Below are 24,693 nucleotides of genomic sequence, written 5' to 3'. Positions count from 1 at the left end.
TGGTATGATTCTAGTTTTTTTAACGATCTTTCTCATGATTGCATCTATTGCATTCACTAAGTAATTTGAATTGAAGCTTTTGAGCTTTAGCTTGTGAACATTTTTCAACTTCAAAACCTTGTTTATTCTCTTAATGGCACTATGGTATACAAACCCAGTTTCCCACCAATAGCTTTTTCGGGAATGAGTGTTCTCTTTCATAACCATAGTCTTCACCTTTAGGATGAAGACATTGCTTTTATTTGTTTTGGTGTGTGGTTTTAGAAGCTATTGCTGTATTAGTTTTGCTAATGCTTCTACATTAAACATTGATAGCTTTTACCCTCAAAAGATTGTGTTATTCAGATATCTTTCATCAAATATTGCTCTTCAGAAAGATCAGTCACAAGTTTACATTGGCAGTACAGCAGTGATGACAAATTGTAAGGAATTTGTCACAAACTGAATATTAAAGTGCTAAACATGTTTCTTTGGTACCACAGCTCTCACTTTAGGCATGCAATTTGCTCTTTCAGTGCATGATTAACCAGCTAGCAACGACACATTTTAATAATGTTTTAAATCCTACATTTTGGGTAGAAAACTGATAGTGATTTTTCAACTGGGAGACTGATTACTTTGAATAATTCCATTTTGTCAGTTTTAAAGCACACTTCCTTCTGGTAAAGGATGTACTTGAAAATAATAAGCTATATAATGAAAGATTTTAAGAGGTAAACTAATTATGCATGTATGTGTTTTAATATATACACCCTGATATTATAATATAATATTTACTATATTTTTCTATACTGCAATGACAATCATGATTACAATGAATATTAAAAAAATTCTAAATTGTATATTACACAGCACAAAGGATTGCAAAACTAAATACGAAAATGTTACATATTACACAGATTAAAAAACAAAATAAATTGCTTTAGAATCAATTATGAAAAATCATTCAATTTTTCAATCTCAAAAATGTGTTAGGCCAAAGTATACAATGTACAACTATCCAATATTTGAAGTTAAACTACCAATTTGTTGTCTGCTAAATTAAAACTATAACAGGGGTATCAACTTACTTTCTAAAACAAATGACATAACACATCTAAAATGTACAATACAATTTAATACAATGAGGATTTGACTTTTTTCATGTCTTCAAACAACAAATACATTTCTAAGAATGTAATAATCCTGAATGAAAATTATAAAGGAATCATAAATAAACATTTGTGTACTTATCTTCAGTTGTTTTGTAGAACACTTATTGATATACATAAGTCTTAAGATGAATTAATATTTGAAAATCTTGTGGTTTAAAATCTATTGTAAGGCTATGATGGTAAAGCATTTTTAGTTTCAATTTTTAAATATATACAATCTTCAGAAATATTGTTATATTATACTCTTAGAATTCCATATACACGTTTATATTGACACTGTAGATAAATTCACTAATTATCACCACATACTTCCATCTTTTGATAATTATTCTTACCTTCTAACCACTCATCAATGCAAGCAACTTCACACAGCATGTAAATTCCATTTCCTAGCAGCTTATTAATTATCCACAATTATGGCAATGATCAAAACCTTGATTCTCTTTTAAACTAAGCATTTTCTTTTGTATACTGACCTTTGACACACATTTTAAGTACCAATAGATTTTTTTATCTTTTAATATCTTAATTTACTAATGTTCTCTCCTCAATTCCAATGATTATTTATCAACTCATATGCCTGTACCACTTTCTTCTTTTGAGAAATAAATTCTTAATTTTTAAAATTAGTATTTAGTTTCTATTTTTTTTTCTACTACACATTTCAATTATTCTAACTTCTCCATTGTTATGCCATGTAACTCAGCATTATTTCAGGTTTCATTAACTGGAGATTATCATCCCATTCTTCCAAATATTTTTTTGTTTACTAATGAGAAGAAATTACTTACCTTTTAACAGAAAGAAAAAACAAATAAAAGTTTAAGTTATTCTGTGATTATATGAATAACAATAGACATAAGAAAAAGTAAGGATTTAAAAGTATTCCACAAAACTGGCCAAAACATTAAGATATTTGTCAAAAAGATTGTTTTTGTTTCAACTTAGGCTGTTAAATTTTGTTTATTAAGCTGTTTACATTATCATGATTTTTAAAGATGATTCATATCAAAGGGTACATGTCATTTAGGAATTTTTTTTTCCTTGACCAACCACATTTTAAAGAATTAACCATAGAAGGATTATAGGAAGAAAACAAACACGAATAAAGTTATAAAAAATGCCTCTGTTATAAATTCTTTAAGATTTAGTTTAATGTCTCTTATGAAGTTCTACTACAATTTTAAATATTACCAGATGTACCTGTGTATAGATAAAAAAAATATGAATTATTTTTCTGGGTTGGCCACAAGTTTCTCAAAACACATACAAACAACAAAACAGTAATTTAACATTTTAAGTCCAGTATTTTATACAAAGGTAATTAGATCTGGAATACAACATTTATGCAAATCTTTGCTATCATCAAGTGTTAAAATATTACTAGAATAATCTTTACAAATAAAATACCATTAATAAAATGGTACCATTTTGACATGCTACAGATAACATAACCTCATCTTATCTGAAATCCATAAAAACTAATTTTAATACAAAAACCAATCTTGAAAATATTTCCAATCAAACATAACATACCATTCTCACTTTATTATATGATTTATAAAATAATATGCAAATGTCCTAGTTATACCCGAGTTTGTAAGCAAATCTTAATCATAAATTATTATCAAGTTATGATTGATAAAATAATGTCTTTTTTTGTATATGGAGATATAAATTTTCTAATATAATAGATATTATAATACAAAAATAATTTACAGATATTAAATAAAACAATTCTGATTTAGACAGTATGATAAAAACATCTTTACTTCAATATATCTAAGTGTTAAATAGTTTATAAAATTTGTGAACTGAACTATGGAAAACAGCTCAGAAGAATATCCTATTACAGCTGTAATTGTTTTAGCCATTTTATGAAATGTTCAATAACAAACAGTGAGATGCTATTACATCAAGCTAACTTAACTTTTAGTATAGTATTATGAATGTAACATACTGTCACAATTTTTTAAATTACTATTACCACCACATCCTAAACACACATTATTTTTAACCACCTCAAAAGAAATGACTGTTACCACCACTGTAAACAGTAAAGTGTCATCGCCATCTCAAGAGGCAAAAATCAGATTACCTTGACATTACATATTTGTAACACTAATTTAACAGAATGTAGTAACATTACCACTAGCTCACATATGTACTTCACTTGCTACCTCCTATGTAATGAGAAACATTACAATTACCTCAACCTACAAGATCCAGTTATTGCCATCAAAGGCATGTTACCTCTAACATAAAAAAGTTACTGAAATCAAAACAGCAAAAACACAAGCCTAAAAAGATGAGTCAAAATTTGAAAAGCTAAGGCATTGTTACTGATGTCCATGAAGTCAGAAACATGACCATGGAATGAGAAAACTGAAAAGCCTAAGTTGTTATAACAACTGTTAGCTGCTTACTCAATCACCCGACGAAAATTTTCCAAACTCTAAACATCAACGTACATAGATTATGAATGACAATTATGAAAGTATCATACACACAGCAGCACCAATTCTGTTAAATTTAAACAAATTTAAAACTTTCGTATTGACTCTTACAATCACAGTTTTGAAGAACCAATTAAATGAATGCTTCTCTCCAGAAATTTTTTGATAGTGTTATTTCAATTGTAACTGTAAAGATTAAGCTTACTTCTTTACATGTGTAGTTGTAAACTAAACAAATAACAAAGATCACCATTTTCAAATTCATTTAAAAATAAGGTCAGGAGTAAAAAATATTTTGTTTATAAACCTTCATTCATTTCTTATTACCAAAAAAGACAATTTTTCCAACATTAAAATTATATTCTAGTTTAAGGTGGAAATATTTTTATTATTTACAGTAATACATGTTTTAGGTTATACCAGACTTCATTGTTGCATGAACTTGTTTGGCAATCACCTTTGGGTTTGATCAATAACTAGGTTTAATTTTTCACAGATTAAACTTCATATGATGTAGTAAAAAAAAAATATTTTTGTCTAACAAAAGACCTATACTCAATTTTTACTTCTCAGGAACTGCTCTTTTGCAGATGAAGTTTTAGTAAGAGTGCTAAAACACTTGAAGTTTGAAATTTTATAATTCAATAAAAAGCACATATGTCTAATAAGTATTTTTGATCAAATGCTATAGCTAAACTAATTTCTGATAGAACACCTTTAGGTATCATTACTTTACTGTATGTTCTTCTACTGTCTTCAAAAAAGACAGACAGACACACACACTTGGATGTGATTATCATTTATATCATGTCTCAAATTAGGTTTTGAATCTCATGCACCACGTAAAATAGCAAACATCACTTTTGTCTGAATGTTTAAAGATGAAAAGCTTTGTCTTCAATGCTACATTTATTACCAAGATAACCTTAATTCTCACCTGAAAGAGCCATATGAAAAGTTTTACCTTTTAACCTACGAAAGCCATTGTTGCTATAAAAAGTATTTTTTCTTATTTTTAAATCTCTTTCTTTACGTGGAAATGTCTGACATTTTAAAAGTCTTATTTAAAATCCTAATAAAGTTTTGATTACTTTTTCAATACACATTATATTTTTGAAAAATTTGAAATACAGCAAACACTTGAGGTTTTTCTTTTTTTTTTTATCCCACCTACAATACCCTTACTTATTTTCAAATTACACATAAGCAGCAATAATGTGTTATCATATGTACTCGTTTCCTTTGTCTAAAGCAATATATAACTAGGTTTTATGAACTTTATACTAAGAAAAATTATTTTTCATATTGTCTGGGCATTATAAATACATTTTACAACACAGTTTTTTACAAATTTCCAAAACCAGGTCATCATAAGTCTGCCAAACAAATCCATGCACAACATGCTGTAAAATGTGAACTTGCCAGCACTTAAGTCCCCAGAAATAGCCTAAACTGCTACTGTAACGACATTCTTCAACTGAGGAATGGTTGACAGATTTGTTATCTTCAGAAAGCTTCATAATAATTTTTGAATGATCCTCAAAAATTATAAATTTCCATTTCAAAAATGTCTATAAAAATCAGCACCTTATATTGTCTAAAACAGCTTTTAAGGTACAATAAATTTCCTTACTTCACTCTAAGATTTCTTTGGGTTCCAAAACTCATTCTCAATTTCTTGAATTGGATATTTGGCTAGAAAAAATCTCACTAATGTTTTGCTTGAAATTTGTTTTCATACAATATGCACCCACACTGGTGCTTTAATTATTACAGACATAAAGCAAAGCACGTGTTTTGAGGAGATGCTGACTCTAGAAAGTGAACATGTGAAAAGAAAAAATGACTAACGAGATCTTTCAAACATTTCAGTATCAATCTTAGGAGCAATGAATTATTGCACAGTGACTATATGTCAAACTCTGGTTGGTTCAATCCCTAATGGAAGGCACAGCTCAGTTTTCATCCTGTAAGCATCTTCTACGCCATCCATCCATTTCCCCTTTGAAGAGAAAAATTATCATTAACCACATAATGAATACAAAATAATATACATTATATACATAGGTGTTTAACCAATAGAAAGTTTTAAAAGTAAGAAACCTAATAAACAATCTATAGGGTAATATTGATCAGTCAGCCATAACTTATAACACAAAAATTATCATCAAAGTAAACATTTGAAGTTATGCAGTTTTTATCATTTGAATAAAAACTTACAGATAACCCAAATTAAAGCCAGTATTAATATTGTGGTTGTCTTTTTCCACCCATCATTTTAAAAAATTTTTTAAAAAGGATGTAGTTGTATAGTCAAAATAAATATGTAAAACAGTCTCTGAAATAAAGAGGTGTAAGGGGTCCCAAGAAGTGTGCTTGTCTGGTTTCTGAAAGAGGCATTAGAGATGATAGTATAATACTGCCTCTGTCAGTTTCAGTTACTGAATTTATTACCACAGTGGCATAGGATAGCAAGATCTGCACAAGAACTACCCAAACATCTATTTTGATGGTATCATTACACTTAGGAATGATTGTTGAGTTACAACAGTTAAGACGTCCATCCTTAGAAAATTCCACATCCAGCATATGGCAAGACAGAGGTGAAAAGACTGGTGGACAGACGTAATGGAAGTGGTGATCGAGAACCCTATCCTCACCAAAAGCATGTAAGAACAATATTTTTACTGGGTATTAGATATAAAATGGGTGGACATCATCCTATGTGAATGTGCACATCTAGTTGGTCCTACTACAATACAAATGTGCAACTGCTCAAGATAATAAAATATCTAGGAAATGTGTACACAGCTAATCCTTAGGATATTTTTCCCCTTCAATCATGAATGAAGTGTACTGTAGAGAAACAAGTGAAGTTTAAAGTACAGTCAACCACAACAAACTGGTTTGATGTGATACATCTTGGACAATATTTGCACTATTGCAGTAGTGATGAATTTATTGGTATAAGGAACTTCAACAATGTCCACTGACATTTGTGGGCAATGTGACTTTGGACAAATGACTAAAGTTGTCCATTTTTTTTAACTTTCTAGGCAAACTGCTGTAGGACTACAACAATACAAAGGGTATTCATAGCATTTGTTGTCAGTCAGTTGTTCCAAAACTTAACAAAGTATTGTGCCTTTCACTATTAGTGACAGAATAACAGTTGTTTATTCCTTCTTGTTCTTATACAAGTCTCACCATATGGAGCACCTCTAAAGTCACTTCCAGAAACCAATGGAATGTGATTTTTATAATCTATTATACAAAAACAAAATATTTTGCCTCTATGTTAAATGTTTGATGATACAGAATATTTACACTACTCATATTAACTACATAAGTATATTGGGGCATCTAATACAAAAATAAATACTTTAATGAATTCATTTAGTAGCTCACTGTCACTGCAGTTCCACAATTAAGTCCATCATGATGTACACTAACATGTTTTCTGCTTGTTTTAGAACAAAGCTATATAGGCTATGTGTTGCATTCACTGCAGGGAATTAAACCTCACATAAATCAAAATTTACACATACATGTACATTAATTGAAATATTCTGAGTATTATTTCCATGATACTGGTGCAGGACTTTTTCTCATGAAATTTAGGGAGGCAGGGAGAGAACTATTTTTCATTACCTTAATTATTAATATGATAATGTATAACTTACAACAAATCAAACACAATCAGGAGTTTTCAATCACATCACTAACCATACCATCAAAGGTTGAAGATTAAAAATACTAGCTTACCCATATCTATTATCCTTTTTTGATATACACATACAGTATTAGAAAATCAAATATTTGCTGACTTCAAGGAATGTTTCATTAATAAAATTAAAAGATGATTACAAACAGTATTATGTAAAGATAAGTACTGACAACCAGTCACAGTAGTAAGTACAAGAAATATTAAATAAACAGACTACAAAACAAAAGTATGATTGAAATATAGAGCTAATAAGTTGTTTAAAAATTGTTACTGCTATCCAGTTATTCAGTACAAATTTTATATAATACATACCAGTCTCTGATTCCAAAACAGAGAAAACTATTTTCCAAGTCTCCAATAGCACATATATTTTGCAAAGCACAGAGATATTGTAGTAGTTTTAAAGCTGAAATTATTTGTTTGAAACTATTCCTGAAAATATGATTTAAAAAACTGAAATATTAGCAAGAGGATAAATTATATAATAGTTTAAGTACTACAATATAGTACTTCCTACACTGCAACTTGTGCAAAAAAAATATTTTAATGTTCCAATCAAGTCATAAAAAAGTCAAACATATTTATTACTTCCAAAAAACAAAATACAAGACTTTTGATATTCAACCTAAGACAAATGTGGTGTAAACTCATATTGGGAACATCTGATTGACAGATTGATCTCCTTTCACAAAACTAACCTACAACCAAAAGTAAGCTAAGCCTAAAAAATAAAGTTAGGATATATGATATGACAAATCAACACAATAAAACTAAAACTCATCATGACTAGTATGCACTGACTCATTAGTTTGATATGCTTACACTAGTGATGTTTTCAACCACAAACCCATTAACATGATGAACCCAAGAAAATAATACTTTGTAAACCATCCCCTATTAACTACCAATACTGTTTAGTAAAAACATTAAATGTCACAAATCAGTTGCAATGCTTTTTATGAAATGATTAGTAATAACTTCTTTGGGTACAAAAACTGAGATTAGGCAAAATTAAGATTTGAAACTCTTTTGAACTTTTTTTGCCAACTGAAGTTTCACTACTGAAAACTAAAAATTCAAGTTACTAATTATTAAGGATATAAAACAAAAAAGAACAGATATGCCAATAATCAGTGATACAAAAAACTGAAACTTCAGGCATTTAATGTAGTGTTGTTTATTTGGCATAAAAGTTCCAGTAGTAATGAGTTTGAATCTCACCCAATTTCAGTTTTAACTTTTGCAAAAAAATTGAGATGCAGAAGTTTATGTAAAGGAGAATTTAAATTACAATAAAAGCCATGCCTTTTATTTTGTGTCTCATATAACAAACATCATGTGGCCACAGCATGATTTGAAGACTATAATACAAGTTTATTCTCATAATGTTGTCTTGTGTTATTAATTAACTTTACATGTATTTTGGCAAGTATTGTAGGTTTTGTATGTTAAATAAACTTGAAGTAAAATTAAATAAACTGCCTTCAAAATCTAACTGGAATAAAGATTAGACATATTACATAACTGATAATACAGCAAATTCAGTGTACTAATGGGAGACTATTAAACATAAGCAGCAATATTAGACTTCAGGCTCAATACCAGTGTAATTACTTTAAGAAACACACACTGTTCCTACCTAATATTTAATACAGGTTTTAATAACACAAATGATTATTGATGCTTTCATGCAAATCCTTAGTATGAATGAACCTGTAATGCCATAAACTGTATATAACATTTAGAAAATAAGTGCTATTTGATATAGAAAACAAGACAAAATCAATTCTTGTGTCATTTAGGTATGCTCATTACAATGTCTTTGCAATATTATGAGTTAAACTTTAGAATGATTGATTCACAATCCATAAGTATTATTTAAAACAATTTTCTATACTTAAAAATAAATACTAATGTAAATTTTACTGCCACACTACCCACCTGCATCAGAGAACCACACAACAATGACTGGGTCTTTCTGGTTCAGAAATAAAGTTCATCTCACGAACAATTTCAGCAAACATTTCATTCACATTGCATTTGTTTTTGGCAGAAGCTTCCATAAAAGGACATCCCCAAAGTTGGGCTAGAGACATTCCTTCCATACTGCTTACCTCTCGTTGCTGTTCAAGATCTACCTTATTTCCAACAAGAATCACTGGAACACGTTCTAGATTCTTTACTCTCATAATTTGTTCCTTCATGTTCTTAATGTCTTGAAATGTTTGATGGCTAGTGATGCTGTACACAACAACAAATCCTTGTCCATTTTTTATGTATAAATCTCGCATGGAGGCAAACTGCTCAGTACCAGCAGTGTCTAGAATTTCCAAAACACAAGGTGCAGAGTCCACCTCAATTTCTTTTCGGTAAAAATCTTCTATTGTGGGATCATACTTCTCCATGAATGATCCTGATACAAACTGAACTGTGAGAGCACTCTTCCCAACTCCCCCACTTCCAAGAACAACAACTTTGAACTCCCTCATCCTAAAAACAATACATCAAAAATAAAATATCATCAGGCAATCAAAATTAACTTGTGTTAAGAAAGAAATCTGCACAAAATTTCAAATTATCTCTAAAAAATATCTGCCAAATTCATTGTTTATAAATAACCATGTGTTAGTAGTAATGTTTTATACACTAAATTTCTGACAGAATTTTTTTAGTCCCCCATATTTATATACTTTAATGTATTCTTTACATAACCTAAGAATGGTTCAATTTTGCTTCTATATTATTTTTTCAACCGATCAGCACAAACACTTTTAAAAACCCACCCATTTTTTTTCAAAAGAGTTAATTTGACAATGTGATAGTTACATTTAAGTAAAATTAAATGAATAATAAGAAATAACTATAGCTTTTACAAAACTTTTTTAATGGCCATGCACAAATCAACCAACTTATTTGGTTGAAAGAGCTTGACAAAGACCCAGTGACAGCATGTGCTAACTAACTGTGCCATTTCTGTGTTTACCTGTTCAAAATTAAAGAGAGTTACACTTGAGTCCTAGGAGATTTTGATCTGGCCCATTGCCCCATGTTTATGAGATGCCATTCAAGATGAAATTCATAATCCTACTTACAACACTGATTTGAAGTGGGGAGGCATTGAAATAAAATGTAACCAATGCAATCTTTAAAAAGTGCACATATGGACACTTAGAAGACAAACCTAATGTTTCAACTTACTAAAATTTAACTTACAATCAATAATTTATATTTGTTTTAGTTATAATATTACAAATTCAAATAATCCATTTATTGTTTTGAGCCACTGAAGTTGATATATAGAGTAAAAACACAGTTTAAAGTGCAATTTTTCAAAAATAAATAATTACTGAAGCAACTTTATACATGAGCACTGTAGTTAGATATATTGGGTCATAAATACACTTTAAAGTGTAATTTTCATAAATAATTACTGAAGCACCTTTATACTTGAACCATGACATGGTGGAAAATCATGGGTGATCTGAGTTTAACAAATAATAAATTTAACTGCAAACCTTTAAAATTAAGCTTTTAGTTATAAGAAGAAAGATACATGTGTTTATTATTGTTTACAGATGTTTTTTTTACCCATTAATTAAAGTTTTTGTATTTACTTTCTAAAAAGGTTTTAACATTTATCTCAAATTGAGTTTAAATGGTTGTTCTGCAAGTTAATCCAAAATACTGGACAACTATTCAGCTTTGATTTCTTATTTTGTAATACTTTTAATCACTAACATGTTCACAGAAGAATTTTTCCTGCAACAGATGCCAGTTTCTCCAATTATGTTGCAGGAGACTGTATAAATACTCAGTACAAGACATTTTAAACAAAACAAACATTACAAAAAGTTCTGCCACATAACCATCTGGCCATGCAAAGCCACATCTGTAGAACATATATTTAAATCCATAAGCATAAGCCTATTGAAGTGACTTAACAAATAACTATTCTAAATATTATTCTTTGTTTGGCATCTATTTAATGGTAAGCACTCTCAAAAGTAGGCATACAACTTTAACCCAGCATTTCCTATGTTGTTTTAATACGTGGTTTTATTTTCTTTCAAATTTACACCAATTCTTTTAACATTATACTTCCAACTATTTTTCTTTTCACGAGGTCTGTCTTTCTTGCAACTACACTACATGACTACTTTGACTAGTCCTAGTAAAATTAATTCTATAGTTCAATTCTACTAAATGTAAAAATTGCATGTATGCTAGTTTAAGCATTTGATTATGCCATTGAATCATTTGCATCAACTACATATGTAAGGAAGACAAGTAACTTGATATTCTTCTATGTTACATGCGTGTAAAACATGTTAACATCATTAGAACTTACTTTTAACCTACATTTTAAATAGAAATTTATCAAATCTACTACACACAAAAATTACCTTTTATTAATACATTTAACATGGATGACAAATCCAATTTTCTATCAGTCTTAATGTTTACCAAACCCATAGCATCTAAATTACCCATAAATCTCTTAATATACAATTTACAAATTTTTTCCAAAAATTAAAAAAACAACATCAACCCACATGACTTCATCTGAAACTTGCAATGGCTCTGCCTTGTAAAACAATTCCACAAAATGGTATGGCATGAAAATCCTTTGCTAAAATGGTACTGGTGAAAATAATTAGTTAAATGTCAACTCTACAAATGTTTTTCTAAATTACTTTTTACAACACATTGCAAAACATTAACTAGAAATTTGATAGTTTCCTGGATCCTCCCTCATTCTTTTCTTTTTCTTCCCCACAGATACTAATTAAGTTAATCTTCCAATTGTCAGTAATAATACCAATGTAAAAAATATCAGGAGCATATTTAGTCTCTGAGATACCAAATCACTCCTAGTGAGTCAATGGTTCCTCAAAAATAAAAGATTTTTTTTAAAACACTTTTTTAAATTTGGTGTCCATAAAAGGCTTACAGCATTAATAAGTAATAAACAGAAAATGACATTACTCTTTTGATATTATTTTGCATGAATTCATTTCAGTTCATGCATTTTTCTAGCCATGTAAGCCTATACTTTATTGAGACAGGCAGTAACTGTAATAAACATTTGAATGTTAATGAAAAATCTTGCATAATGTACTTCTGTTTAATTTATGAAATATTGGATAACCTAGTACAGGATTAGAAATTAAGGTACTGTAAATGTTAAAAAAAAATTAAATGTGGGTATCAAACAGTTAAATCCTACAAGTAGAACCAAATAAATAAGGTCTAGAAAATGGGCACTTTGATTCTTTCGTTTTAAAAAACCTAGCTTTGAAAACAAATATTGTTTCCCAAAAGATCTAAATGTTAACAAAATTTCTGTTAAATGTCTTATTAACCTTTTATAACATGTATATACTTGCAATAGCCTTTAAGGTTTTTACCTAAAATAAGACTAACAGTAACAATAAGCATTATAGCTCTACTTCAACCTTCATCTTTGAATATTGATTTAAAATGAAGTTATCACTACATTTCAGCAGTATTTATAATGAAGTATCTGATCTTATGTCTATCAGTAAGACTACTTCTCTAGTCACTTGAAAAAGCACTTTATAAATACAAATTATTCTTTAATGTTTTGAACTAGTATCCATTAATATCTTTGTAATTTCTTTTTATTGCATTAGAAGCTGAAGAGCTTGAAAGCAAACCCAACAAAAACCTGAGTGGAGCAACTATCCTGTGAGTAGAATCCAGTTCAGCTAAGAGACAATCATTTTCAAAGACCCCAAGACATTACAGGTTATAAGACATACCCAATGATAACCCAAAAAGATGGACCAATGGGCCCCTAACAGTTGATATGAAAAACCACATAATTGTCAGAGTGAATTATAACCAATCAATATATACTAGAAAAAGGAGGAAATAGAAACTTCCCAACAGATAAGACATTCAAGAATGTTGATGTATAATGAACCCTCCTCTAAAGTCCACACACTTGAATTCACATTATTGTCCAAAGACATGTCCCAACCTGACAAAGAAGAATCTGTGACAAGATTGAGATAAGATAAGGGAGGTGGTAAAAGGACATTCACTGTGATATTGAAATAGTAAAACCACCAAGGTAATTCCTTGCAGAGAGGAGAGGCTCACAATCAAGAACAACAAATCCTGAGAAAAGATACACTGGTCATGCAGTGACCACAGAAGGAGGTGCATGTGTATATAGCCTAAAGGAAAGAGTAGTTTACAGGAAAGCCAGTCTTCAGAACTGAGAGAACTTCACATGCAAGATGTAAATGAGAAGCAAAAATCTTGGTGACAAGACATTCAGCTGCTTGCAGGTAAAGTGGTTAAGGTTAAGCCAAACTAAGATGAGAGTTAAAAATATGCCCAGATAAACCAAATATTGGTCAACCAGCAGCACAGCTGAGCAGTCTCTTGCAGAAGGAAGTAAATGTGAGAGAAAGTTCTGTCAAAAAAGGGGGAGAATCCAATCATTCATGTAATAATGGAACTTCAGCCTCAATCCATGAACATGGTGAGCAAATGTCCCCATGAGATGGGTTGAAGATGTAAAAAGAAGACTCAATGCCAAAAGAAAGAGCATGAAACTGGAAATACTAGATTCTAATGAACAAAAATCACCTGAAACAGTAACTTTGGTTTTCCACAGACTGGTTGAAAATGACTATCAGAGGGGAAGAAACCCTTTATATGGAACCATGGAACAATTAGAAACTGATTAAAAGATTACAATTACTAAATTCAATGCCCAGTCTTTTTGGGAGCACCTAAAAGACAAGAGTAATATCTTGGAGTGAAGATAAATGTACTCATAATGATGTTTTTGGCCAAGAGATCCAAGACCACATCTTTGAAACACTGAAAATAAAACTAATCATAGGGAGAAGGGAAGAAAACTTTGCTACCTTTTGGTCTACATATTTAGCTAACAAATAGGCTTCTAATTTGCCAGACTTGTCAAAATAGATGAGTGACAGCCATGATGCAGCAATGTGGGAGGTTTGGAAGAAAAAAGATCAGGAAGCTGGAATAGGAAAAGGAAATGTGGATTGAACAGGGCTAGAAACAATAACAAAAGGAGTGAGGTTGAGTAAGATAAGAAATCAAAGTAAATAACAGTGATTGATGCCAAGCTGCCTTGGGTCAGAAAAACCTCTGTGTGAAGAACAGAAGCCGAGTAAAGATCATGGAGTTAAGAATGAGGCAAGTTAACATTAATGAGGTGAACATTCTGACTCAACATTAAAGGAGCCAAGTAAGGAGTGATAAAGGCAGTAATACAGGCTAAAGAGGTGAAAAAAAGAAAAGAAAATGAACATCAAAAAAAACTTTTATAAAGCATGACTTAATGGCTCAGAGATAAAGTGAAAGGATTAGAGATAACACAGAGTACTAAGAAAGAGACAAAGGCATGAAAAATGGACATTAGAAAGTGAAACAATGTAGGATAAAGAATGAAGTTATTTTAATAAAACAAAAGAAACCAGTTAAATATGAATGATATTTAAATTAAAAAAGTTGTTTTAAATCTCACAGAATTATTAAATAATTTGAAAACATGTATTCAAAATAATGCAAATAAAAATAATGAAGTTATTTCATTTACAAGTACATAGGGTGAACTACTGTACAAAAATGTCATGTTACCCTTATCAACTTCAAAGTCTATTCCATATACAACAAAACACTAAAAAAGGTTCTTTAAAAAATAAAATCTGGGAAGTGAAGATAAACTGATCCACACTATTAACAAAATTTCTTGTTTTTCTGAAAAACTTACAATGAGAAAAACAGTTCTAACTATTAAACAAATCAGAGAACATTAAGATGTTGCCAATAATTGGGGTAAGTGGAAATAGTAATTTCAATTATTTGATTATTTTGGTGAAATTAATAGATTCAATTATAATTTCTATAACTCAATAGTTTGAATAACTGTAAAAGTAACAACTGTAAACACCAGTTGATTATTTTCATGACATCAATTTTGACTGATTACTTTATGTGACACTAACCAATGAAATCCAATTCTCATAGGTAACTGATTGTATCAATTATTTGCCCAGTTCTGGCAATCACTATTAAGATTTTATTTATATTAAGTAAATATGACAGTTAAACACTAAATTTAAATCTCAAATAAATCTAGCATAACAGATAAAATACACATTTAACTAAGCAAAAGTTGAAAAGGCAATGACTAAAACATCATCAGAAAGGAAAACAGCTTCTCATATGTTTCATTGAGCTAGCTTGATTAAATGAAGCACTTTCTTATTTTTATTAATAAAATACTTAATAGATAAATGTATTTTAATGACTTTTTTCTTCCTAAAACTTCTTGACCTGAGGAAAGTCCTTACTGAGCATACCTGTATCTTGGTAACCACCTTCTGTCATTTCAAATGTTTGTTGAACCTCAAATTATAATACATCTCTATGAACACTGTAGCTGTTGAAGAACAATCAACTAAATATTCAAGACTCTAATGGTTCAGATAAGTTGCTCCTTTAGTTTGTATGCTTCAACCACTAAGTGCCTGTAAATATTGAAAAAACATTGTCAATGGACTTGAAGCTTCCAGCAAGTTACTTTATTAACAAATATAATAAGTTTTGATTTTTTAAAAACAAGTTGGAATCAATATATACATAAACTAGCTAGCTATGGTAATTTAGAAAAGATTAATAATACAAAAAGTATTCATACTTTGGCAAAAGCATTCGAAGCCTGTATACTCAATTTTATTACTCATCAGATCTTCAAATTACATGCTCAAAATAATATATTGTCCATTTTATATATCTACTGCTATCATTTCCAGTGCTAGAAAGAAATCATTGGGACCACAGAAAGTTCTGTGAAAAAATTAGTGATAAGGGGTTATTAACATTTTCTGTATGCTTGTCTAGAAAAGTCACTTATGTCATTGAAAATTTGTTGAAACTGAAATTTTGATTTACTCCATAAACATGTGTATAGGGGTTTAAGGCAGCTTTGTAAATACAATAAGCTTCAATTTTGTTCAACCAACACTATGAAGTAGTTGTTTTTTATATCCAGACATTCTAAACATGGTGTCAAACAGATAAATTTTATGGCCTCCACTCTGTTTCATTATGATCACTATTATTAAGTAGTACCATAATTAATGATACTGGAAACACATTTTTAACAGTGAATTTAATATCCTACATTTTAATGATCCTTGTGTAACTGATAATGCAAATATTCCTGCTTACCTCTCTTTTTATATCAATTTCTGGATAAATTACATGCGATAGTGACAACTGTAGTCTCATTTTCTTTAAAAAAGGAGATACCACACATACCCACTAGTTCCTTAACCTTTTCAAATGCTCAGAATTATTTCAAACAGGAATATATATGGTCTTATGAAACTTTAAAGAAACTTGAGTCAGATCTTGTCTTCTACAAGGAACATACCTGTATGATAAAGAAACTAAAAACTTTGAAGTTCTCAAGAACTCCATTCAAATTTACTTATGTTTTTGCGAGTTCCAGAGTCAAGACATTTCTCAAAGGCCTTCTTCTAACCAGCCCGTGAACTTTAGGAAAACTCTGACTGAACATCTAAACCAAAGTACATCTAGAACGTTTCCAAACTTTTTGAGGAAATAATACAGCTACATCACAGTAACGTGTACTGTAACATTCGTTATTTCATAAAAGCTCTCTACAAGCGAATTCTCCACTGACTGCTCCACCAAGTATTACATATAATACTACAGACAACAAATAACCATGCACACTTGTTATTTTTCATTCAAGTCAAAAATTCATTCCTGAAATATGTAAACTAGCTATTATAAGGAATTTAATTAATGTGATGCATATAAAGAATTAATTTTTCTTCATAAGAAATACACTATCAATTTTTGTTTTCACCAGTATTGCTACAAATACACCTGACTTACAAAATAATCCAATGTTGATCTGAAATATCTTCCTGTATGTAACAGCACCCACTCTTCCTTGCCTCCTTTTTGTGAGCCACAGTTAAGAACTATGACAATGTACAGAAACCTCTCCTCACAAAAAGAGATGTACTGTGGGGAGAGGTTGGTTGGTTAGTTTGGTGTTTTATGGCACAAAACAACTAGGCTATCTGTGCCAAACATCTGGTAAAAAGTTAAAATTAAAGGAAATTTAGTAAAATTCATAAAAGGAAATTAAGGTCAAACAAAACAAAGTTTAAAAAAACATAAAAGGCATAAAACCAATATTTACATCTAGTCTACAGCATTAAGAGAAAAACTACAGTAACGCAAGCTGTAAGGGACTTTCTGTAGCATAACTATAATTATCATAACTCGCCAGGAAGACTAACACAAGTTCAAAAACCACCATTAGTCACCTGAAGTTGGCCTTTCCAGTTCTGGTTCAGAGTTATTTGATGTTATGGTCATTTACAGAAAGTAATAAAAGTTTTAAAAGACTTGTAGCAACATTTTAATTATAACTCGCCAGGAAGACTAACAGGTAGTTCAAACAGCAGTTTTAGTCACCTTAAGTTGGCCTTTCCAGTCCTGGTTTAGAGTTATTTGACATTACAGCCATTTTCTAATTTCAAATCAAACTAAATGGACTTTGATTATTAAAAGGGAATCACATTAAAAAAAGGTCTAATGTATAAATTAAAAAACAACTAGCATTAAAAAAATTAATGGCCTTTAAAAAACTAAAAACATTTCCAAGGTGAACAGTGTCACCATCACCAATAACACTGTCTAACATTATGGATAAACCTTGGGATAGAACATGTTTAAAATGGTGTTGTCGTTGCGAGTCATAATGATGGCAACACAGTAAAATGTTGCTTATTGTGATCTCAGTGTTACACAGACTACACATTGATACATCAGTCCCAGATACCAGAAAATGATGAGTTTAAAAACTGTGACCAATGACAAGTCTAGTTAGAACAACTTCATCTTTCTGATCCTTATGGAAGCAAGACACCCAAAGTCCAATAAAGGATTTTATTTGGAAAAGCTTGTTTTCACATTGCTCACCCCAAGTCGACTACCAACTGGCATGGAGCCGAGCCTTGAATACAGGACCATAGTCCATGTATGGAACAGGCACAGCAGTGATAGTGCCATGGCAGATAGATTTAGCTGCAGTGTCTGTGAGCTCATTCCTGCAAACATCAACGTGCGCGGTATCCAGAAAAACTGGATAGAAGTAGATATTAAAGAGAAATGGGGCAGTCGATTTTGAACATCACAAGAACATGGTGTGAACTAACATGAAGCAATTCCAGGGCCAGTAGAGAACTAAGCGAGTCAGTATAAATAGTGCAATTTGAGTACTGCTTAGCTTCAATGTGATCCAGGGCAAAAGAAATGGCATACAGTTCAGCAGTGAACATAGAAGCGGTAGAGGGGATTCTGCATGCAACCACTGAACCACAACAAACAATAGCAGAGCCCACACAGTCACCTGATTTCAAACAATCTGTATAAATAGGAATGGGAGGATGGTTTGAAAGATGTTTAGCAAATAACAGACAGTATTTCCAATCACAAGTGTCTGCTTTTCTTGGATGACTTAAAGATAGGTCACATTTGGGGACTGTAAGAAGTCATGGTAGGATGGGCTGACCAGTGGATACAGCAATGCTATCCAAGGACAGACACAATTTATCCAACTGTACCTGGATATGAAGGCCAAAAGGAGCAATGGCAGATTGTCTGTTCTGAAAAGTATGGTCCACTGAGGTAGAAAAACACAACCCCAGCAAAGACAGTTGCAAACGGCAGAGGTGCAAAGAAGGTTTGTGAGACTATGTATAAACTCTGAAGTTAGGAAAAGCCCCAGTGCAAAGCAGAAGTCCTTGATGACGAGTGAGGCCCAGCTTCTTTAAGGCTGAGGTCGTGGCAGAGCCATAAACCAGTAATCCATAGTCAAGTTTCGATCGAATCAGAGCACGATATATTTTTAGCACAGAACAATGATCAGCTCCCCAAGTGGTGGAAGAGACGACATAGAGGGTGTTCATGCTCTTGTACATTTGACTTGTAGCTGCTTGATTTGTGGTATAAAGGTTAGCTTACGGTCAAAGATAAGCCCCAAGAACTTTGTCTCAGGGACCACAGGCAGTACAACTTCACTGATACGGGGTTCAAGATCAGGGTGAATACCATATTGGCAGCAAAAGTGCATGCAAATGGTTTTAGAGAGACAGAAGTTAAAGCCATTTGTTGTGGTCCACTTTAGTAATTGATTGAGGGCAGTCTAAAGCTGCCACTCAATATACCTCATGATCAACAACTGAGATGAAATGTGAAAGTCCTCCACATAGAGCCAGTTTTGCAATAGTACGAGGAAGTTCTTCAATGATAGCATTAATCTTTATACTGAAAAGTGTGACACTCAAAACACAGCCCTGAGGGACTCCAAGTTCCTGTGGAGAAAAACGGAAAAGTGTCAAACCCACATGAACTTGGAATCGCATGTCCATTAAAAAATGTTTAATAAAAATAGGCAAATAGTCAAGTAACCCATATATATATATATATATATATATATATGTCTCATAAAATGCCATACCTCCATGTTGTATAATAAGTCTTCTCAATGTGAAAGAATGTTGATATAAGATGTTGTTGGTTGAGAAAGGCTTCTGTGACTGATGTTTCAAGTCAAATCACGTGGTCCATGGTGGAGCCCTGTCATCAGAACCCACACTGGGTGGGTAAAGGAGGTTGTTTGATTCCCAGAACAAAACAGGCATTAACCATCCTCACCAAGTCTTACAGAGACAGCTCGTCAAAGCAGTTGAAAGGTAGTTTGAAGGAATCTTGGGATTCTTCCCAAGCTTAGAGAAAGGTGGGACAACAGCCTGGCATCAGGAAAAACATTCTTCTGCCAGATCTGGTTAAAAACAATCAGAAGAATAGCAAGAGAAGCAAGAGATAGATGGAACAGCATTTCATAGTGTACATCATCAGGTCCAATTGATGTATGCTAAACCAATGAAAGGCTAGTTTATGTTTCACCAGTATAAATGGACCTTTATAGTCATAGAGACAATCAGCTTGAAAAGAAAAAGGTGAATGCTCTGCCCGAGTCTTGATGGCTATGAAGGAAAAAGCAGAAGTGCTAAATTCCCAGCAAAAGCTTTCACCTAGAGTATCAGCTACTTCCTGGCCATCAGAGAACAAGGTTGAGAGGGGGACAATCATATTGCCCACTGACCTTTCAAATCTTGTCCCATGTGACTTTGGAACTGGTGGTAGAAGATGTACTGGTTGTGAACTTAATCCAATATGATATTTATTTAATTTTGTTTGCTTTTAAAATTACTTTCATTTGTCTCTCTACCCAACATGCTCAAAAGCAAGGCCAGAAACCACCAATAAAATACCACTGGACAGTGACCAACCCACCAAATTATTCATATTTCTTTTAATTTAGATAACATTAGAACTACTTTATTACTGACATCAGTTGAAACCTAAATCTATTCTGTGGGTTCCTGGGCAATGCACAATGGTGCTTAGTGACAGTAGCTGGTGTTCATTTAAAAAGTTTAAGTACAGGGAGAAACAGGAATTAGCAGTCAATAGGTGAACATTTGATGATTAAAATATAGAATACTCTATGCTTTTTTGCACACTAAACAGCTGGTGTCTCTGGGGAGACAACCCCTTCATTATGTATGAAGTTAGAAAAATAAATCAATGCATATAATATTGAATTTTATAAAATATATTCATAGAATTCTCCAACTTTCAGTCAGGAAAAAAAATGTCTCAAAGCAACTAATTAAAAATATTTTGTACATAAGATTATGTACAGATTGCAGTGTCAAAAAGAATGCAAACAAGACTATAGGGATGATACAGCTATACATAGATCATCCATACATGACTTTCAATATTAACATTTCATGTTACGTTGTAAAATACACATTTGAACTCAATATTACTGCAGTTGAAGTTATCTATTTCTAAATATTGGTATGATGTTTATCAATATATCATAGTCATATCAAGGTAAGTGTTATGGTAGTGTGACTAAAATCCTAGGACTTATGTACAAAGGAATGCAAGCTAAGTCAAAACATCTTTATTACTAGTGATTCTATATGAGGTCAGTTAAATGAAATGACCTTATAACCATTTTGTACTTGCACATTTTATATGCAATGTTAAATTTTAATATTGAAAGTAATGTAGGGGTGATCTAGGTATAGCTATATCATCCCAATATTATTATTTCCATTATTTCTTGCACTGCTAATACCATTCCTATATGATTTTACATTCACAAAATGTACTGTATTACTTTGTACTATGTGTACTGTACACAAGCTTATATTAAAATAATAGTGAATTAAGTCTATGACTATGAAAGTTTTTATGCATATTAACAATTACATAATTCACATGGAGTCAATGGAGACTTAGCAAAACAAAGCAAAAGAATGACTGAGTGAGTCAGTATTCCACTGTCATAAATTTCATACAATTTTAGAAGGGCAAAAATGAGTTTATTAGCCCACAAGAATGTCCCAACTATAACCACCCCTTATTAATGCATTTCTTTATTTTTTTCTTGAACTCGTATTTTCTACCTCTACCACTCTTGAAGATGGCTCATTCCAAAAGCTAACTAACCATCAGGTTTGAACAATACTACTCTATAAACTGCAGATGACTCCTCTGCTGCCAAAATTTGAATTTATGACACCTTGTTTTTATTGTTTTCACTGCTAAACCTAGTTTATCAATACCAATAATAATCTTAAACACTCCAATCAAATCCTCTCCAGAGAAAACAAGTATATCAGAGATTTGTCTCTCCTCACAGGACAATCCCACCATCTCAAGTATAATCCTATCAGGTCTTCTCTTGAACCTTCTCCAACAACTCAATGTCCTTCTTAAGGAAGGGAGACCAAAACTGTACATGGCACTCTTAAGTGAATCCTTACAACTGATCTATACAGTGAAACAATAATATCCCTTATTCTTGTATTCAATATTTTTATAAATACTACCTAAAATCCTATTAGCCCAATTTCTAACTACAATAGACTATTTAGATGATTTAAGTGATTTTTTTCAACCACAGTATTTAATGTATTCCCATTTAAATTGTAACAATAACTTTAACTGTGAAAACCTACATACATCACCTTGCATTTTGGATAGTTAAACACCATCTGCCAAATAACTTATTGTCATCTGCAAATTTCAATATGTTGTTAGTCATTCCAGAGTCAGTCTCATTAATATGTCAAAAACAACACGGGCCCTAGCACAAAGTCCTGAGGCACACCACTTTTAACTGTGATCCAATGAGATCCAACTTCAACCACTCTCCACTCCAATTTTCTGTCCAATTTAATAACGATTCCTCCACACCCACAGATTTAATTTTTGCACACGTCTTCTGTGAGTCACCTTATCAAATGTTTTCTGAAAACCAAAGTGAACCAAATTTACAGTATTTCCTTCATCAAATCTTGCAGTGATATCCTCAAAAAATATCAGAAAATTTGTTAAACAAGATTTTCACATTGTGAAACCATGCTGGCTCTCTGACACTGTATCAAACTGTTTTAAGTGACTCTGCAATAGATCTTTGATCACACTCTCCAAAACTTTTTCAAATGCTGATGTAAAACTAACTACCTGAATAAACACCTCCCTTAAATATTGGATTAACATTTGCCTATTTCCAATCTTCTAATAGTCCTCTATTGCTCAATGATATACAAAAAATATTAGCTTGTGGTTCACAAATAAAACCTTAGTTCCTTTGGAACTCTAGGATAAAAGTTTTCTGATCCATGGTATTCATCAATTATGAGGTTCCCAACTTTTCTCTTAAATTTCACAAATTAAAATATCTTTTACATCAATATTTTTCCCTTAAAATTAAGTGCTCTGGTTGAGGTATAATGTTTGTATATTCCTTTATAAAAATTTAAGGGAACACAAAATTTAATAAGTTTCCTATCTCATAATTCTGAAATCAGCTGCCTAATATAATTCTTCACAAGCCCAATTCCCATTCTAAAATTCTGCTTACTCATAATTAACCTAAAGAATTCTCAGTGTTTGACTATCTCAGCTTACTCTCTAAATAATAAGCAGAACAGAGTTGATTAGAACTATTGATTTGCTTGGCAGTAGTATACCGATAGTGATAGTTAACAATATTTTTGCTCCTCAAAATTAAATTTTTACACCGACTTGTTTAGTTTTATTCAAGACTAACTTAATACATATAATTCACATGGCAGAACATATGATTAGGTCACTTGCAACGTTGCCACTCTGAAATAGTCAAATATGTGAAACTGAAATAGAGAAAATTACAAGCTAAAAGAAAGCACTAAAATTTAAATGTAAACAAAATAAAAAAAAGAAACTGCCTTCAATTCATTTATAGTAAGTTACTCTTACCTATATGCTTTATAGAGCTCAAGAATATCTTACCTATTCATTTCAAATACAAATCATGAAGTATTCAAAATTCAATTTTACTTGTTTGCCATTGTAATCCCAATTTCTTACTCTCCTGCTTGATTAGTCATAATGCATAACACGCCGTCTACCACAAACCTGTACTTTTTTCATGCAAATATTGTCGCACTTATCTAACTAAAACTTGATGTGATAAACAATATATTTTAATAATATTTTTTTGATATTGACTCTTTAACTTATTTCGTAGTGTATACCATAATAATAATTATTAAATTTTTAAGCTAAATAAAAGTTGAATAATATATTAACAAATAATTTAAAATAATGAGATCTTATTTTGACTTGAAGGCTTAAATCTTATGAGGAAATACTAAGTCTCAGGATACTGGACATGGTAAACTGGTGAACTAGATTTGTGAAAAATTCGAGATATAAATTCTGATAATTAGGTAGTAGTTACGGTAAGATGCATTGGTGACCGATTATTGAAAACAGTTAATTACTTAGTGGCTAACACCTTATGGTATTTAATAACTGGTTTTCATTCTTAATACGAAAGTTTTCATACTATTCTAGTTTTCTACTAACTTTGAGAGCGTTTTTGTGGCTAACACAGGCATGGTTTGATGGTTAATGCCCTAGACATACAATTTGCGGGTTGTGAGTTCGAATCTTATCAAGGGACATGTGTGAGTTTCCAGTTCTGGAGGTGTTTAAATTCTATATTTAATTCCCCTATTTGTTGAAAAAGAGTAGTCCGAAAGTTGAAGGTCGGTGGTGTTAACTAGCTACCTTACTTTTAGTCTATCTAGCTTTGAACGAAATTCAAACCAAACCAAACTTTATTCTATCACTTCAAAATTAGAGACAGCAAGCGTAAATAGCC

General features: G+C 31.4%; 1 protein-coding gene across 7 annotated transcripts; it reads right to left on the bottom strand.

Moving 5' to 3' along the window:
* Positions 1-1,097: 1,097 nt before the first annotated feature.
* LOC143236633 (ras-related protein Rap-2a-like) lies at positions 1,098-23,972 on the bottom strand. Of its 7 annotated transcripts, none has more exons than XR_013019633.1 (5): positions 23,817-23,972; positions 15,710-15,877; positions 9,279-9,827; positions 7,650-7,769; positions 1,098-5,612 (listed from the first exon to the last, which is right to left on the bottom strand). XR_013019633.1 is itself a non-coding variant. In XM_076474976.1 (5 exons), exon 4 carries the CDS (start codon positions 9,824-9,826, stop codon positions 9,284-9,286), a length of 543 nt encoding a protein of 180 aa, XP_076331091.1. In that variant the 5' UTR covers position 9,827; positions 15,710-15,877; positions 17,277-17,480; positions 23,817-23,929; the 3' UTR covers positions 1,098-5,612; positions 9,279-9,283. The 7 variants fall into 7 exon arrangements, 6 of the variants coding, with proteins under 6 accessions (XP_076331091.1, XP_076331093.1, XP_076331094.1 ...); XM_076474976.1 differs by lacking the exon at positions 7,650-7,769 and adding an exon at positions 17,277-17,480 and having other exon boundaries at positions 23,817-23,929; XM_076474978.1 differs by lacking the exon at positions 7,650-7,769 and adding an exon at positions 17,277-17,408 and having other exon boundaries at positions 23,817-23,919.
* Positions 23,973-24,693: the final 721 nt, after the last annotated feature.

This window comes from Tachypleus tridentatus, chromosome 13 (assembly GCF_004210375.1).
Source record: "Tachypleus tridentatus isolate NWPU-2018 chromosome 13, ASM421037v1, whole genome shotgun sequence".
In the NCBI taxonomy this organism is placed as follows: domain Eukaryota; kingdom Metazoa; phylum Arthropoda; class Merostomata; order Xiphosura; family Limulidae; genus Tachypleus; species Tachypleus tridentatus.
Note: the sequence above shows the minus strand (reverse complement) of the source record. Positions and strands in the feature narration are given on the sequence as shown.